At 41.1% G+C, this 18,552-nt stretch overlaps 1 protein-coding gene across 2 annotated transcripts in view; it reads right to left on the bottom strand.

Annotated features, from left to right (window-relative positions):
- Positions 1–1,713: 1,713 nt before the first annotated feature.
- Positions 1,714–18,552, bottom strand: part of LOC135085353 (uncharacterized) — a 46,287-nt gene continuing 29,448 nt past the window's right edge. The window contains exons 1-4 of one of the 2 annotated variants that reach the window (XM_063980141.1): positions 6,234–6,432; positions 5,149–5,296; positions 4,316–4,551; positions 1,714–1,903 (exon numbers count right to left, since the gene is read on the bottom strand). In XM_063980141.1, the coding sequence (XP_063836211.1) occupies positions 1,729–1,903; positions 4,316–4,551; positions 5,149–5,265 (528 nt within the window). In that variant the 5' untranslated portion in view covers positions 5,266–5,296; positions 6,234–6,432 and the 3' untranslated portion in view covers positions 1,714–1,728. Of the gene's footprint in view, positions 1,904–4,315; positions 4,552–5,148; positions 5,297–6,233; positions 6,433–18,552 lie in introns of those variants that run through there. The other variant, XM_063980142.1, reaches the window with a different exon arrangement.

Here is an 18,552-nt window from a genome sequence, read left to right as displayed (position 1 = left end):
CGAGCGGGGAGCGCACTCCTTCTTTTGCCCACAATAAATCGAGCGTTAGGAATAAATTTGAATCGAAATAAAATTGTCGCCGTTGTTCAGACATTTCGTTTGCGAATAAAAACAAATATCTCGACAACACAACCCCGAACACAACACTTCGCCGCTAAAGCGCCGCGCGAGCTGCCCGCTGGTTTCGAGAACGGGTCTGCGTTACCCGCCCCGCTCTCGCGCCGCCGCCGCCGCCGCCCCGCTGCCCGCTAAGTTCGAGGCTGAGGCCTAAGAGTCTCCATACTTGGAGAGGCTAGGGTCACGGTCAGGGGGCTAGGGAACACTTATATGAAGCTAGCCGGCAAGGCGGCCTGTAGTTGTCGGTGAGGGTAGCTATTGTCTGAGTGTTAGTTTGAGGAACGCTATTGTGTGCGGGGAAGGAGGGGCTATAGTCTGAGAGGGGGAGGGGGACTTTTGTGTGGCGTAGGGGGGGGGAAATAGTGTGAGTGGCTAGGGAGTCACTTTTAAAAATTTCAGGGGGCTATGATCAACGTCAGGGAGAAATTTCAGTAGGGGGGGGGGGGGGGGGTCGTCTCATCTATCAGGCAGTTTCAGGGGGGCTAGGAGACACTATCAGGGGGAGCTAAGAGTCACTGTTGTTGGAGCTAAGGATCACTATCAGGGGGATCTAGGAGTCGTCACTGTAGGGAAAGCTAGGGATCACTGTCAGGGGGGCTAGGGATCACTGTCAAGGGGGCTAGGGATCACTGTCAGGGGGGCTAGGGATCACTATCAAGGGGATCTAGGGATCACTGTCAGGGGGGCTAGCGATCACTGTCAGGGGGGCTAGCGATCACTGTCAGGGGGGCTAGCGATCACTGTCAGGGGGGCTAGCGATCACTGTCAGGGGGCTAGAGATCACTGTCAGGGGGGCTAGCGATCACTGTCAGGGGGGCTAGCGATCACTGTCAGGGGGGCTAGCGATCACTGTCAGGGGGGCTAGCGATCACTGTCAGGGGGGCTAGCGATCACTGTCAGGGGGGCTAGCGATCACTGTCAGGGGGGCTAGGGATCACTGTCAGGGGGGCTAGGGATCACTGTCAGGGGGGCTAGAGATCACTGTCAGGGGGGCTAGCGATCACTGTCAGGGGGGCTAGCGATCACTGTCAGGGGGGCTAGCGATCACTGTCAGGGGGGCTAGCGATCACTGTCAGGGGGGCTAGAGATCACTGTCAGGGGGGCTAGCGATCACTGTCAGGGGGGCTAGCGATCACTGTCAGGGGGGCTAGCGATCACTGTCAGGGGGGCTAGCGATCACTGTCAGGGGGGCTAGCGATCACTGTCAGGGGGGCTAGCGATCACTGTCAGGGGGGCTAGCGATCACTGTCAGGGGGGCTAGCGATCACTGTCAGGGGGGCTAGGGATCACTGTCAGGGGGGCTAGGGATCACTGTCAGGGGGCTAGAGATCACTGTCAGGGGGGCTAGGGATCACCGTCAGGGATGGGCTAGGGGGCACTATCAGGGGGGGGGGGGGGTAAGCGCCGCTGTCAGGGAGATCTAGAAGTCACTGTAGGGGGAGCTAGAGGATCACTGTCAAGAAGAGCTAGGGGTTTGCTAGGGGGCTACTTTCTGAAATTTAGGGGCATTGTCAGGAGGGGGTACTGATGATTACTTACCTGGGGACTAGGGATCACTGTCAAGAAGAGCTAGGGGTTTTCTAGAGTCTTGGGGGGGTTGTTATGGGCTACTTACCTATCAGGCGGCACGGGCGGTGTAGGCGGCAACGGTGACGTGGGATCTCTGGCTGCCGCGCGGGGGGCGGGGGCGGCGGGAGCGGCGCAGTACACATTCTCGCCCTTAGAGAGGATACGGAGCTCGTGCAGCTTGTTGCGGAGAGTGGTCACCCAGTCTTGCATCGACTCCCTGTTAATACATGGCGTTGATAATAGAATTGTCGAATATTATATGTAAAAAAATCCAGAATAAATAATAAAAAATACTATCAAAACTAATAATCATTTTATGCAAATAGGCTTTTAGGCCTCAGCCTCGAATTTAGCGGGCAGCGGCGCGGGAGCGGCAGGATCTTAAGCGTAAAATCAAATCGACCGGTTCTCGAAAACAGCGGCGCGGGAGCGGGCAACGAGCGGGCAACGAGCGGGCAGCGGCGCGGGAGCGGGCAACGAGCGGGCAGCGCACTCCTTCTTTTGCCCACAATAAATCGAGCGTTAGGAATAAATTTGAATCGAAATAAAATTGTCGCCGTTGTTCAGAAATTTCGTTTGCGAATTTTTTTTTTTTTTTTTTTTTGCTGTGATCATTTGCAATCAGTCCCAAGACTATGAGCAAATCTGTTCTTTGATGCTGTCATGCGGAGTGGCTTCCCATTGGAAGCATCAACTCATCTGCTGTCCAGATCTACTGGCGATCCTCTAGCTCCAGGATATGATGACGTTTCAGTCGTCTCACATACTGGTCCATGGTAAGTTGGCGAGCAAGTTCGTTAGGATGATGGATTAACCGCTCTTTGTACTTAGTTGCCAGACTCCGAATTTCCTCCTTTATTGTTTTCATTTCAAGGTGCTCGTGGACTTGCTCGCTATGCTACGAATAGGGTACTTTCCGGGCGCGTGGAAGGTCTCTGAAATCATCATGATATACAAGCCTGGCAAAGTGATAACCGAAAAAACATCATATCGACCAATCAGTCTGTTGCCTACTCTGTCGAAGGTAATGGAGAAGATAATACTTCGCAGAATTATGCCAAGCCTCTTGGAGCGCAAAGTGATACCAGATCACCAATTCGGCTTCAGAGAACGCCATGGCACAGTAGAACAAGCCCACAGAGTATGTGACGCCATAAGAAAGTCCCTAGAACAAAAAGAATACTGCTCTTCAGCGTTCTTGGATATCCAGCAGGCATTTGACAAGGTCTGGCATAAAGGTCTACTATGTAAGATCAAGCAGAATATTTCTCACTCATACTTTCCCATATTCAAATCTTACCTCGAAGATCGCATATTTTATGTGAAAGAGGGTGACGCCACCTCTGAGTTCCAAGAGATTGACGCCGGGGTGCCACAAGGTTCTGTTCTCGGCCCCATGCTCTACACGCTGTTCACAGCGGACTTACCGCTGACGCCGGGGATAACTACAGCTACTTTTGCAGACGACACCGCTATATTAGCAAGTAATAAAGATCCAGAACTGGCATCAGAGAACTTACAGAAAAGCCTCAACAATGTAAACGAATGGCTTCAAAAATGGAAAATCAAGGCTAGTGCTGCTAAGTCAGTGCAGGTGACATTCGCCCTAAAAAGAGGAGACTGTCCACCTGTAAAGTTGGGCCAATGTACTCTACCCCACAGTGACCATGTTAGATATCTTGGCTTACACATTGATCGTAGACTAACCTGGAGGCACCACATCAAATGTAAGAAGCAGGAGCTTCAGCTGAAGTACAACAGCCTATACTGGATGCTAGGAAGGAACTCGCGACTCTCCTTGGACAACAAACTCCTAATATACAAAGTTATCCTTAAGCCCATATGGACTTATGGTTTGCAACTGTGGGGCAGCGCAAGCGATTCCAACATAAGTATACTCCAGCGCCAACAAAACAAGATCTTGAGAACAATTGCACAAGTACCATGGTACATTACCAACAACGAAGTCCACGTTTGCGAATAAAAACAAATATCTCGACAACACAACCCCGAACACAACACTTCGCCGCTAAAGCGCCGCGCGAGCTGCCCGCTTGTTTCGAGAACGGGTGTGCGTTGCCCGCGCCGCTGCCCGCTAAATTCGAGGCTGCGGCCTTACACATCCCAGTACTACTTTAATCCTAGCACTGCTTTTGTATAGGAAATGTAATGGGACCACAGAAAATTTTTGTATGGAAGTCTATTATGGCTCTTTTTTTACTCAATAACTTGGACGATATACAGCATGCCATAGGCAACAAGATCAATGAAATTTACAGACAGCAAGATGAGTGCGACATAAAGGACGTAGCACACTTATCAAGTCGGTAAGGGATCGTAACCGTATCAACTCGAGGCGGTCATTATTCTGTGTATGAAACTCCATACTACAACGCACACTTATCCGCACCGTAACGTAAACGCCTCGCCTCGTGGTTGACAGCGCGCAAAAGGCGATACGGTATTGATCCTTTTCAGAGTTTATAAGTCTGCTATGTTGTAAAATATAAATAACTTGAAAAAATCGAACTGCCTAGGGCAGGAATCGAACCCACGACTCTTCACTTGAACTCTTGTTTTCAATATAACATAAAATCAATAATTTAGTACGATAAAATTTAAAGCTTACCAGTCCGGCGCAATCATCCTCACAGGTCCATGGTCGGTATCAATCAAGAAGTCATACTCCAAGCCCGAGTGCGGTTTGACACTAGCCGTCACATGTCTAGCAGTCCTTAGACACGCCCTCCACACCGGCTTATGTGATAGTGTAGCAGGGCTCTCCGCTAGTGGATATTGCTCGAGGTACGGTGAACGACCGTTGTGGACGCAGAATAACGTCCACATTGGCTTTAGGGGTGGTTTCTGGAATGTAATAGGAATATTTCAGTTGGTTTTAAGTAAATACAAATGCAATGACAGCACTATAGTCGACAATTGATTTTTGTATGTAGAAGTTACTACTAGGTGGACCGACGATCTCGTAAAGGTCGCGGGAAGAGCCTGGATGCGGGCAGCGCAGGACCGTGCATTGTGGAAAACCTTAGAGGAGGCCTTTGTCCAGCAGTGGACGTCATTTGGCTGAAACGAACGATGTAGAAGTTAGGCTATAGCTTAAGGTATTGTAACTTTTTTTGGAAAATCCATCTTTTTTTGTTTTAATTATGTCTGTAAAACAGTTGATTTTGCCAATTATATTATTATGATCCTCATCAATGAGGAGCTGAGGAAGAAGAAGATATAAGAGTTCTGTAGTTCGAGTGAAAAAGTTGTACTAAACCTAAATTTAGGAAACTGAGTGAGTTTACTAGGGCTGACTCGCACCACCTAACTTTAGCCATGTTCATAATGATAACTGGTGTTTTTTGTATGGAATTTGTAATTTTTTCGTTTGTCAAAGTTATTAACCTTATTTTAGGACACATTTATGTAGTTCTTGTGTTTAACCATAAATCTACATACCTTGTGCCCCAGAGGCCTGAGTTTGCTTCCGCCACTCTCGTTGGGTATCCGTTTGAGGTACGCATTTTTCTGTATCTCCCTGTAGTAGACAGGGCCCTCGTCGTGTCCGTGAGACATTGTGCTTTGTTCGTAGAATCATTCAGGTGTACTAAAAACAGATGGAAACATGAATTGCCTTTTAATATCTTAGCTCGAATAAGTTTTTATAAGAACAGTTAAGTATTTTATATTCTAACTAGCTGTCCCCCCACTTCGTACGCGTGAAAACCCGTTTTCGCAACATTTTTCATTGTTGCTCTGCACCTATTGCTCGTAGCGTGATGGTATGTAGCCTATAGCCTTCCTCAATAAATGGGCTATCTAACACTGAAAGAATTTTTCAAATCGGACCAGTAGTTCCTGATATTAGCGCATTCAAGTAAATAAACAAACAAACTCTTTAGCTTTATGATATTAGTATAGATAAGTCTGAGTGCAAATACCATACAAGGGTTATGATGGAGACAGGATGTCCACTGCTGAACATGGGCCTTCCCCAAACACATGTAAAACTTAATTTTAATGTTATATTAAAGCCATAATTAGAAGATTGGGGCCTACTAAAAGATTCTTGGAATTTATTTTTAAAAATACACCTTTGTTAAAACTTGATATCCAATTAAAAATATATAGAAGTTACGTAAACAAAAAGTTAACTTTTATTCAAGAAATCATTAAATACTTCTAAAAAGGCTAACAACAAGTAGATAGAAACATTTTTTAAGTTAGGTATCAACTTTCTTGCGTCGTCTGACATACGACATACCATTAATAACATTAATAAGTGATGCTCGCATCAATTAACGGTTCCAAGACAATCCGTGAGTCAATTGAAAACTATGCACAAAACATCCTTGTAAGGACAGAACTTCAAAGGAAGTTACAATGATGATAGAAAGTTGTCCACGACTCGCACACACATGAAACTACCGTGAAAGGCAGAAAAACTTACTGCACAGCGTTGAGGAAGCTTTAAAAGACAATCGTTTGTATAATTACGTTGGAAATAACACGGAAACTATAGCAATAACGCAATAAAAAGTTACCTTGAATAGTTGGTTCACTTTCTCCGAGTGTAAAAACTTGCTCTTATATTACGACCTTCATATTATCAAACTGCGTCTTCTAGTTAATGATTTCGCAACTAAATTAAGATGTAATGTTGTTTTAAACCACTAAACAAATAATATCAAAGTAACAATAGATGAATAGAATGACACAACACAACAATGCACACTGCGGCCATGTTTATTTAATCAGTGACATTTTGTTTTTTAAATTTAGTGATGTTCTTTTCTGGCTTTGGGTGATCGTTCTTTGAATATCTTTTGCATAGATTATAAATTACTCAAAATGTTGAGAAAATCGAGAATGTATTAAATCCACAGTATATAAGTTAATACATAGCAATCAAAATAACTATATGGCGAAGTACTTTTTAAGGAAAATAATTCTACTTTTACCCTAACTAGTCCAACCCACTTCTCGTTTCTTGATGCAATCTTTTTAAAAACAATCAGGATAACGGTTGAGTAAACTACGTACGTTGAATTAATTGAATTAAAAAGTGGTTAACTTAGGAATTCGAACTTCTCTTTGTACCTGTGAGTTAGGATAATTATTATTTGGAGTCTGGCTCCAAACTTGCCATGGCATGGCCCACGCATGGCCATTGAAATGGGCGGGATTAAGTAGTTGTTACTTTTTTTTTGTCAAGTTATCTTCGAATCCCAAAATCCTGGGGTGGGACAGCTTGAAGCTGTCGACCCTGACTGCTTCAAGCGGTCCGTGTATTGCCGGCCTTATTGTGTTAGATAGCTAATTAGTTCTTCTGTCGAGGATTCTGGGTGAAGCTCGCTTCCACCTTCGGTCTGATCATCACTTTCTTTGAAGCGAGATGCAGGGCAAGATCCTCCGATCTCGACGTTGCTGCTGGCGGATTTCTAGTAGCGTATCCTAGGAATTTTAAATATTAAGCTCCAGTCAGCGTCAAAAAGTTCGCAACACTTCTTTGTTACAAATTGAAATAAAGTTAAATCAACTTTTTCTCCATTTGGGTGTCACAAACTATTTGACGCCTACTTTATGCTTTTCATTTTATTAACTGACACATTTTGTCCCAGCCACCCGGCCCTCTAAAATCAGTCGGTACCATCATGTGCATCCAGTGCATTACCAGTTACCACGCATGCCTACCCCATGAAGTTTTAAAATTAGTTAAGGTTTCATGGGAAACTTTATTTTAGGTTTTAGTCATTATAATATCCACCACTGCTTATTATTGTTCTAAAATGCCTAAATTATTAGGTATGCGTGTGTAAAAGTAAATACGCGATAGAACAAAGCCCAAACATACGAGTATTTAAGGCTTGTTCAAATAAAATAGTTGCTAAGAATAATAAAAATTTAATGTTTAACATCACCAGCTGTGCATACCGCATTGTCGTCATTACATTCTTTTACGTAGATAGCAAAATATTACTCATATAAATTGAGAATTAATAAAATAATCTTACAAACTATTTTAATTGATAAACCAGTCAAGGCTGAGTCAGATTGAGTCATTGAGGGTTCCGTTCCTTACGCCAGTATTCACAAACATTACTATGAGGTCTCACAGTGCGCGTGGACGCACTAGGTGACACCCGAACCAATCACAGAGCTCTTCGATTTGCTGCTTCACTTAAGCAAGCATCGTTTGTGAATACGGGCGTTAGAACCTCACTATAGGGCCCACATTCGGTGGACTGACGATCTAGTGAAGGTCGAGAGAAGCCCTTGGATGCGGATAGAGAACGACCAAGGCCTCTCCTGAACATAGGCCTCCTCCAAAGATTTTTTTAGAGGCCGGTTGGTAGCGGCCTGCATCCAGGGCCTTCCTGCAAACCTTTATGAAACTAATGTAGTTATACTTATGTAAATAAACAAACAAATAATTATGTAGTTAAGGTAAACGGCTACTAGTTCGTGATAGTACGTAAGTTCGTAAGTTTTTTTTCTAGCTCAAATAATAAGCAAATGGAATATTATTTATAAAAATTCTTCATTACTACAAAAACTCTATTATTTAAGCTATCTAAAAAACCAAGTACCAACATTGTGGCGCCAAAAATGAGAGCAATACGAAGCTTCAAACTCTCAGAGAGCCAAAAACAGCCGTGCGGCTTGCAAAGGTTGCTCTCACCGTAAGGTTAGCGCTCCAACTTCTTAAGCTTATAAAAAGGCGAAGGAACGTCCATTTAAATAAAACTTGTAATAGTGGTTTCATGTGTTCCTTGACAATTTATTTGGCTTAGAAAAAAGTTATATGAAAACGTAGAATTCCTTTAAAATTGCGATTAATTGACTCACGAAATAGCGTACATATTATTTTTCGGGTGTCCCCTATTTCGTGACACTGCCGATTCAAGGATATTATGGATAACATTTTGATGCTTGGTTTTTAAATAATTATTTATGATAATTTAAATGTAAGTTATGAAACAAATAATGCATTTATTTAAGTTTCTCATGACCTAAATTCGGTATATGTTTCGTTCACTAGAATTTATATGACACGAGTTTGAAGTTCACATATATGACCAATTTTAAGATAAATTAGCATAAGTAGTACCAGCATAATTTTGGTTTTATTTCGATTTGTTTTATTTATCTTTGTTTATTTGTATTGTATATGGGATAGATAATAGTTAATTGACACATTTTGACAATAATCCATGAATTTTACTTGGGGAATTTGGAATAATCAGTATCACGAAACAAGGAACCGTATTATTGTTACTTTTTTCCAAGTTCGTGATATATAAATGTATGGTGTTAGGTACTTTTATGACACACACCATCAAAGAAATCGACATATTTTTTAGTTTTCAATATTTACCTACCTAAAAAATTAATTAATTACTTACTTTTTATTACGAGTCATTGGCGTATCTGGGGTTATTTTTAGGGGGGGGGGGGGTACCCTCACTTGAAACAGCTCCAGGGGTGGAATTATGGGGAGAAGGGGGGGGGTTAAAAATCAATTTTTATGGGTACGAAGGGGGGGGGGGGGGTAAGTCCCCCCACATTTCTAATGGTTAATATAAATATTTTCACATATCGCTAGAAACAACAAATCTAAATTTTATGGGTACGAGGGGGGGGGGGTTAAGTTTCCCCCTCCCCTACATTTCTAATGGTTATATAAATATTTTCACATGTTGTTAGAATTAACAAATCAAAATATTATACTAGACTCACATTATTTCTTATGAATATTTCAGGTAAAATATCGTGAATTTCACATAATTATTTTATTCTAAATTTTTATTATCGTTTTTAAATTTATTAAACCCTTAATCATTATTAAAATATCCTAACTGTATGCATAAAACCTTATCCCGAAATAGGGGACATGAGTTCACGAACTTAGAAACAGAGTAAAATTTTGTCACGAAACAGGATCCAAACAAGAGGTCCGCAGAACAATTAATATAAAAAAAAGTTCAAAGTATATAACTATAAATTATGTATTAACTTACTGTCAAAAGACCAAAGTTTAGCATACAAAAGCTTTCATACTGATATCATGCTTGGTTATTTTTAAATAAAATGTTAAAGTCGTAAGAGCCTTAATATACCGAAGTAGGGGGCACTTACCTTACCTATCTGAATTAGTTGAGGTGAGATCTGTGCAAGGTTGACCGACGACCTCATAAAGGTAGCAGGAAGGCACTGGATGCAGGTCGCTACCAAGTGGATATCATTGGGGGAGGGCTATGTTCAGCAGTGGACGGCCTGTGGCTGAAATGATGATGATGATGAGATCTGTGTTTTGCTCTTAATTACTCTTAAGAGCGTTTACGCCGTTTGGCGCAAAAACAGTACTTTTTCAACTCGTTACAATCATTAACCAGTAATACTACAAATATGTTATAGGCATAAATAGTTAGGCAATTTCGTCGTCTAAATAGTTAATTGAGAAAATATTGCCATTAGTTTAGTATTCAAGAATTCTATCAACATAAGTCCACACAGGTTTTGTAAATTTCCACTTTAGTGTCAGTTTACAAGCTGAAATTTTTATAAAAATACTGTGAAAACGATTTAACAAACATTTATATCCTATAGCATAGATTCTTGGGTAAATAGTTATCTGAGAAAATTTTTAGATTTAAGCATTTTACAATAAGAAATCACAAATTAAAAGAACGTGAACTACCCAAAAATCAAAGTGATTTTTTCACCAATATTCTTCCTTAATTCAACACAAAAATAGCTTAATATGATAGAAGACTATCTTATCTAAAATATGTATATTGAAATGTTAACTAATTCATTGTAATTTTTTTGCTATGAGTATTTGAAAACTACTATAAATCGCCGCGCACGAATCGTTCAAATTCAGTCCGCCTCGAGGCGTTCCAGAGTGAGGTCACGTCGCTCGGTGCTCTGCTGACATGTGTCACGCGTACGTTGATCTTTGACAGGTAGCTGGATGTTTATAGTGTATCCGCAAAATCTTGGTGGTAGATTTTGCAATCACTTGGTAATTAAAATATTTTATTGTTATTTTTCATTACAGTCTATTTTTACAACAAATTCTATTTCAGACGTAATGAAAAATAAAATTAAGTTATTTTTAGCGATGAAACGAAAACGAATGACGAAAATTTGGAACAGCAAGTTATGTATGTATACTAATATTATAAAGAGGAATAATACTAATAATTTATTCACCATAAATAGGTGGTTACAGAATAGTTAATAGGAATGCTCTGCCAGCAGGGAATTACAGTCGGAAAATCTTTGCGGTAGGTACCTCGGATTGTAGTTAGTTGGACAGTGGTCATTTGACGGCCACTTGAATCGTCTTACCCCTAAGCTTTTGGCTACCGCCGGCGCACTAAGCCGGTTGATGCCTAATCTCGGAGGCCCGGCTGCACTGAGTCGCTGACTATACTTTTGCGTCGCGCGTTATATGGTCCTATATGGGGCTCGAGTATGGCACAGTGCTGTGTAGTCGTGGAGCATCCTACTGTTCAAAAAAGCGCAACGCATGATATCACTGAGGCACAGGCTGAGGTAATTCGTGGATACCGCATGTATCCGCAGTCCGTCTATTCCCGGTTGTGGACACTGACTATGTCCCTACTGAGGATAAATGGAAAAAAAATATTGTCATTAGTGGCGACGTATAACAATCCTACTAATATTATAAATGCGAAAGTTTGGATGTCTGGATGTTTGTTACTCTTTCACTCAAAAACTACTGAACGGATTTTGTTGAAACTTTACAGTATTATTGTTTACGATGACGATGTGTGACAAATAAATTTCAATAAATAAATAAGACGTGTCTAAAAAGCGCAATCTATCGTCATTGGTTAAAATCTACAGCGCTGGACAAACTACTGTTTTTAACATTCGTAAATATTCATGCGGGGGAAGCCGTGAAACGCCATCTATCAACATGATATCAAACAACAGATTTTACGAACTAAGGAGTAAAACGAGGTCCACGCGTACGAAGTCGCGGGCGGCCGCTAGTTCAAAATAAAATTAATACCTAATATTTGTATTCATCTGGTCTTACTTGACTTTTACTTTACGTATGTCATGCACGATGACATTTGCGTCAATATTTGTGTACGTCCCCACTAGGCATAATTGGGATGTATTATTCTAATTTGTCATAAGTTGTGAGAAAGCCTGTAGCTACAACTGGGAAAGTATGTGTCACCACTGGTGACAATCGATATTATTTATGCCATTTATCCTCAGTGGCGACAAAGCTAGTGTCGACAACCGAGAATAGACGCCAGTTGCGAGGTGACCATTGGTCCCAAGGGGAAATGTACGTGTACGTGCACTACTAGAGGTGGAAACCAAAAGGTAGAGGCTTGAGGATCTAGGCCCTAGAGTGCTGAAGGGTACGCCTGGCCGTCAGCCAAATTTTACGTCGCACCATAGAGGCAGTTCTGTCTGTATTAGAGGAGTGGGTGCGACGGCATGATCGCCTCACACAAAGGGCGACCCAGGTTCTACCGGGCCATGGGTGCTTCGGGCCATTCCTCCACCGTATAGGCCGAGAGCCTGTAGATGGTTGTCAGTTAACACTGCAGTCTTGGCACGTGAGTCACCGCAGCAGACTGACACGCTCCAACAGTGCCCAGCCTAAGCGAACGAGCGGCGGTTGGAAATGACCTCTCCCTACCAATCGGGAAGAGGCGTGAGATAGATAGATAAATTGTTTATTTGTTGTAACACACTTTTTTTAATGCTTTTAACATACACATTATGTATAGTTGCTATTGAAATTCAATTCAATATCGAAATAAAGTTAGTTAGTCAAGAAACACACTAGGTGACACCACTGGTATTTTGTTACACAGGTTATTAATAATTTCAACAGTTGCAACATAACAAAAGTGACAAAACAACATAAGATAAAGATGACTAGCGTTTCAAATAGTTCCCTGCGTCAGAGTGATGTGTGCCGCAGCGATGCAAAAAGCAAAGAGCTCAGTATAAACACTACCCTCAAAAGGGCAGAACACTGATTTTCAGCTTTTGCTAGAGAACGCATGAAGCGTACAGGTACGGAATGAACCCGCTCGCTTTCGGAAACAATATCTACATTAGTAGGTATAAAATATATGATGAGACAAATAATCTTATGGTATAGTGTGCTTACTTTCTGTGAAAGTGTTCTTTCACAGAAAGAAGCAGCGGAAAGGAGGAGCGAGAGTCCTCAGCCGACACTCCGGTTATCCGCCGCCGACACCCTGGGCGCAAGAGGACAGCTTATGGTCTCCAACTGTCCCTTCCTAACAGGCCTCGGTCGCTAGACATGGAGGTGTCTGGTGGCGGCTAAGGACGAATGCTACAGGCAACAGCCAATGGCGATGTCCCGCGTTCCCTCATATCACTCATATGGATCATGGCAGAAACAGTCAGGTTTTTAGTGGGTGTAGGGGCTACCCACCTTCTGGTAGGAAGAACCCCACATAACCCACTAGCTGCCCCCGCAGCTGGTGGGTATGAAATGTTATGCATTTTCCGGATAAAAAAAGAATAGTAAACAGGAAAAGTTTGTTTTGAATAGAATCGATTTGAAAAAATCTCTCACCATTAAAATTCAATTTTTTTCTGCTGAACATAGGCTGTATAAAATATTCTCAAAATAGTAAAAAACCTTTGATAATTTACTATTTGATAAAGAATTTACGTATTTATTATTGATTAGGACTAATGTATACCATTATTTATAATTATGGAGTCGGTGTTGGAAGATTTGAAGATTTTATAGTTTCCTTGAGCTGTCACTTGACAGCCTGGCACACTTTTACGATGGTGGATCAAAGTATTTTGGTTTGACTATAGAGCGTGAGAATACGCACACAGTCATAATTATTTTAGTGTGAATAAAAATAGCATCGAAATTACCTGAACTTGACATGCCACGCTAGACGTAAACGCTCTTAATTTTGACCCCCCAAAAATTAAAATATTCCTAAAAAACACGTGTAAGTAGGTAAGTGCCTTGATACAACAACTCACGTGTTTAAACATAATCTGCCTACGTCAGATTTCAAGGCTTAGGGTTGATGCACATACCCAGCTTTTTTTTTTTTTCAAAAAACTACCTACATGTAAATCGGTTATTAAAATTTTTGCTTTTCAGTTTTAGATTCAGAGGTCCCGGGTTCGATTCCCAGTGGGGACAACATTTTCTGCTTGGTTTGATTGTTCTTTGGTTGTTCTAAGTCCGCTTGGCTAGCTATCATCATCGTACCATTGATAATTTAGTTTGAGAAGCGACTCTAATCGCTAAGAAAAATAACAAATTACTTCGCTCCTGTTTATGTAAGTTCCTTCGCACCGTGAAGCGATTTCTGTCACGACTGTCATTTTGTCTAGGGGTCTTTGGTTTTACAAAACTTGCGGAACCCTCAAAACTGCACTTGTGCAAACTGCAATGGAACAAACATCACACTATTATTTTATTTTGACAGTACATTGACGCATTTTTTTATCAAAATAGTTTGGTTTGGTCGGATATTGATCGTCTTTTTAAAAGATGTTAAAAAAAAGTCACAAAAAAATTCAAATCTTATCTTTTAATGGTAAGATTCTTATATATGCCCGTTTTCACCATCAATCAGTAATTTTAAGAGACCCCTATGAAAACAAAATGCCTGTTATGTGTCATCATAAGGGTCACTTAAAAATTAGGGATTGATGGTGAAAACGGGCATTAATCTACATTATTTACGGAGGATTTAGTAGAGTAATCCCATTTTCACCATCAATCCTTAATTTTTAGTGACCCCTATGGTAACACATAACAGGAATTTAGCTTTCATAGGGGTCACTTAACAAATAGGGATTGATGGTGAAAACGGGCAAGGCTTTGCCTTTGTTCCACCATCTATCTTTAACCGTAACTTTAACGATAACCGGTGTTTTCTGTGTGGAGTTTGACAGATTTGTGACTTGACGTTTGATAAAGTTAAGTAGGTTTTCATTCCACTGTCCAACGTGTCTCTTATCCCAGGTCCCAAAAATAACAAAATGGCGTTTGATTTGAAAGTTACGCTCGTATTCACAAACATTACTATGACGTCTCACAGTGCGCGTGGGCGCACAGGGTGACACACGAACCAATCACAGAGCTCTATTCAACGCTTGCGTTTGATTTGCTGTTTCACTTAAGCAAGCATTATTTGTGAATATGGGCGTTAGTCAAGTAAATGGTTCACAAAGTAACTATCAATAATTTTTTTTTATTTTAAGCTTTTTTCAGGGCCTGTAAGAAGTTATAAGTCTCTACTAAATCATGTTACCTAATCATACGTCGGCCGTTTGGTGTAGTGGTTCAGAACGGACTACTATGCCGAGAGGTCCCGGGTTCGATTCCCGGCCGGGCAGAAATTGAAATGATGAATTTTAATTTCTGTGACGGGTCTGGGTGTGACTATGTATAATATTTATGTATTTTAAAAAAAAGTATATAAGTAATATATCCGTTTAGCTAGCACCCATAGCACAAGCATTAAGTTGCTTACTTTGGGGCTAGCTGGCGCTGTGTGAAATTGTCCAAAGATTTATTATTTATTATTATACCCTACCACCATAGACATTTCACGTCCGACCCCCTCGTAGCTGATAGCTACGCCATAGATCGACTACGAGCTACGTGGTTTGTAGATCTACCATAGTACTAATATCATTAATTTTAACAAGTTGCTGTTTTAGATGATTTTCACTTCTCACTCTCTCTCACACTAGCGGCCGCCCGCGACTTCGAAAGCGTGGATCCCGTTTTACCCCCTTAGGGGTTGAGTTTCGTAATACCTTTCTTAGCGGATGCTTATGTCATAACCTCTACCTGCATGCCAAATTTCAGCCCGATCGGTCCAGTGGTTTGGGCTGTGCGTTGATAGATCACTATGTCAGTCAGTCTGTCAGTTAGTCACCTTTGAGTTATAATATATTTAGAAGAAGAAAATACTTACCATAATCCCATAATCCATATTATTAGAGAACCACCCCCACTATTCCCGAATGTCGTAAGAGGCGACAAAGGGACAAATATATGCGAACATCAGGCCTCCCCAACCCGTCTTGCCAGCGTGGGGAGTGTAGGCCAAATCCTAAATCTGCCTCTGGTGAAAGAGAGAGTCGTTTCTGCAGTGGAAACAAAAAATTACCTGATGACCTCTGCTCTGGGAAAAATGGGCAGTGTTGAGAAGAAGCAGCGCAATATTACTACAAAAGGTGTGTTTAAGTATATGGATACTAGCTTTCCGCCCGCGGCTTCGCCCGCGTGCAATTTTGTCTGTTACAGAAAAACTTTGTCGCGCGCGTCCCTGTTTCAAAAACCGGGATAAAAACTATCCTGTGTCCTTTCCCGGGACTCAAACTATCTCTATGCCAAATTTAATCAAAATCGGTTCAGTGGTTTAGGCGTGAAAGCAAGACAGACAGACTGACAGAGTTACTTTCGCCTCTTTATAATATTAGTATCTAGATAGTATAGTTATTATAAGTTATATTAATTCATTACGTTAATAGACTACAATTAATTAACCTCTATAGTGCAGTAAATAAATAATATTTACCCACCTTGCAGGCTATCAAAGGTTATAAACACAACGAATACTTCATGCTAATTATTTTTATTCAATTTTACGACCTTTAGCAATAGTGACGTTTCTTGCGCTGCTTCTTCTCAGCACTGGCCCATTTATTGTCCCGAAGCAGTGGTAGGGTTAAAGTGATACTTACTGGGACGTGTAAAAGAGTTTTTTAAAAACCTACTAGCAAAAAATATGAGTTTTGCATATTTTTTTATTTATTTACAAAATCCATAACATAGTATTTTTGTGACAGACATAGCTCGTAGGGCTGATGGCCGCTGGGGCAGAAAAGTTCTCGAGTGGCGACCACGAGCCGGAAGCGTGGGCAGGTCTTCTAGGTGGACCGACGATCTGGTGAAGGTCGCGGGAGGTGATGGAAAGCCTTAGGGAGGCCTTTGTCCAGCAGTGGACGTCATTCGGCTGAAACGAACGAACGACATACAGTAAATAGAATAGAAGGATTTTTAGGTAGAGAAATTAAATAAGTTTAAATAATATTTTTAATTCAGATAGAAGTAATAAATTTCTGTTGCTTATTTTTAGTTTCATCTACCTTTGTCGGGTTAAATTGTTTTTCTTCAATTTTCTACTTATTTCTAGTTGTTGTGGATTCAGCCTGCTAAAACATACAGCCTACATGAATTCAAATTACCATAAAATAATATCAAATAAACGTCATATATCACAAACAATACATTTAAATATAGTAAGTAAGTATTGCGTAGTAATTTAATATGTACATTTAATTATGTGCATATTAAATATCTCACGCCCGTATTCACAAACATTATTAATGAGGTCTCCCAGTGCACGTGGACGCACAGGGTGACACACGAACCAATCACAGAGCTCTATTCAACGCCGTGCGTTCGATTTTCTGGTTTTTTTTTATCCTCAACGAGGAAGCTCTTGGCCTGTATCTCACACGGTAAGTGACGATCAGGCCGAAGGTGGAAGCGAGCTTCACCCGGAATCCTCAACCACGGAGGAACTGGCTATCTTACCTCTAACTGCTGAAAAATAACAATGCTGTTGGGTCATTCCACCGGCCAAGAAAATCACGTGTCCGGGGCCAAAAAGTACCCGAATATCATAATATTTTAGTAACAAATATTTTTATCTAATAGTATAACTTTGGTTCTTGTTGTTAAACCACATAGATAGTTAATAATAGTTAATTAAGTAATTAAAAAAAAATCGTAAGTCGTCAAAAATTGATTACCACGGCGTGTCCGCGCTCCCGATTTCAGAACAAATTTGCTCGTATAAATTAATCCGTTATTATTACCGCTTTCAATGCTTATGTAATCGATTACTGATTAAATAAACATTGATAAATTAAATACGATATAACTATATCACTAAAAGGTTTTGTAAAATAACTATTTGAAGTTGTGTCCGGGCGTTAACCGTGATTACCCCGACACGTCGCTAATGTGCGCCTACGTCCCTAGCTACGCAATTTAGAAACGAGCTCTATCCTCCCCCGTGAATCTTTAGTGGTGGCCTCCGTGCCGAGGTGTCCGGTAATGCGACTCGTCGCAAGATTTCGGAGTTATCGAGATAAGAATATGATTACCCAGACCTTGGTTCAGTGCACGGTTGATTACTCTATCCTGTTTTTTTAGGTTTCTTTACATGGAAAGTTTTTGAGAATGTACAGGAATAATGGTCCATGTAACCGCATTTTTGTGTATTAAAACATTTGGGATTCAACTTACAGATTGGGCAGGGCTCAGGATAAACCTTAATTTTTTGATTACCCCGACCTTGATTACCCCGACTTTTGTCACCGGGTAATCAATAGAACTGTAATTTTACTAATGAATGATTAACTAAATAACGTTTAATAAGCAAAAATAACCATTTACTAATATGAAATCCTGTTAAAACATATTATTAATGATAATAATATCTTATCCTATCTTCCGCCCTACCGGTGTAACAGTTGCCACCACCACGCCTGAGCCTCTGTGGGACCTGAGACACTCTACTCCACCTAGGCTGCTCGACGTCAACGTTAACCCACCAACCCGCGACAAAGTGACCAAGGCTATCCTGTCTCTCAAAATGGGCAAGACCCCTGGACTCGACTTTATCACCGCAGAAATGCTGAAAGCCGATGTAAACTCCGCCGTCGACGTCCTGACACCTGTCGCTGAAAACATCTGGATGGAAGAGGAACTCCCAGATGACTGGCATAAGGGGCTTCTAATTATTGTGCCGAAAAAAGGGTAAA

Source organism: Ostrinia nubilalis, chromosome 28 (assembly GCF_963855985.1).
Source record: "Ostrinia nubilalis chromosome 28, ilOstNubi1.1, whole genome shotgun sequence".
NCBI lineage: Eukaryota > Metazoa > Arthropoda > Insecta > Lepidoptera > Crambidae > Ostrinia > Ostrinia nubilalis.
This window is presented reverse-complemented; position numbering and strand designations above follow the sequence as displayed.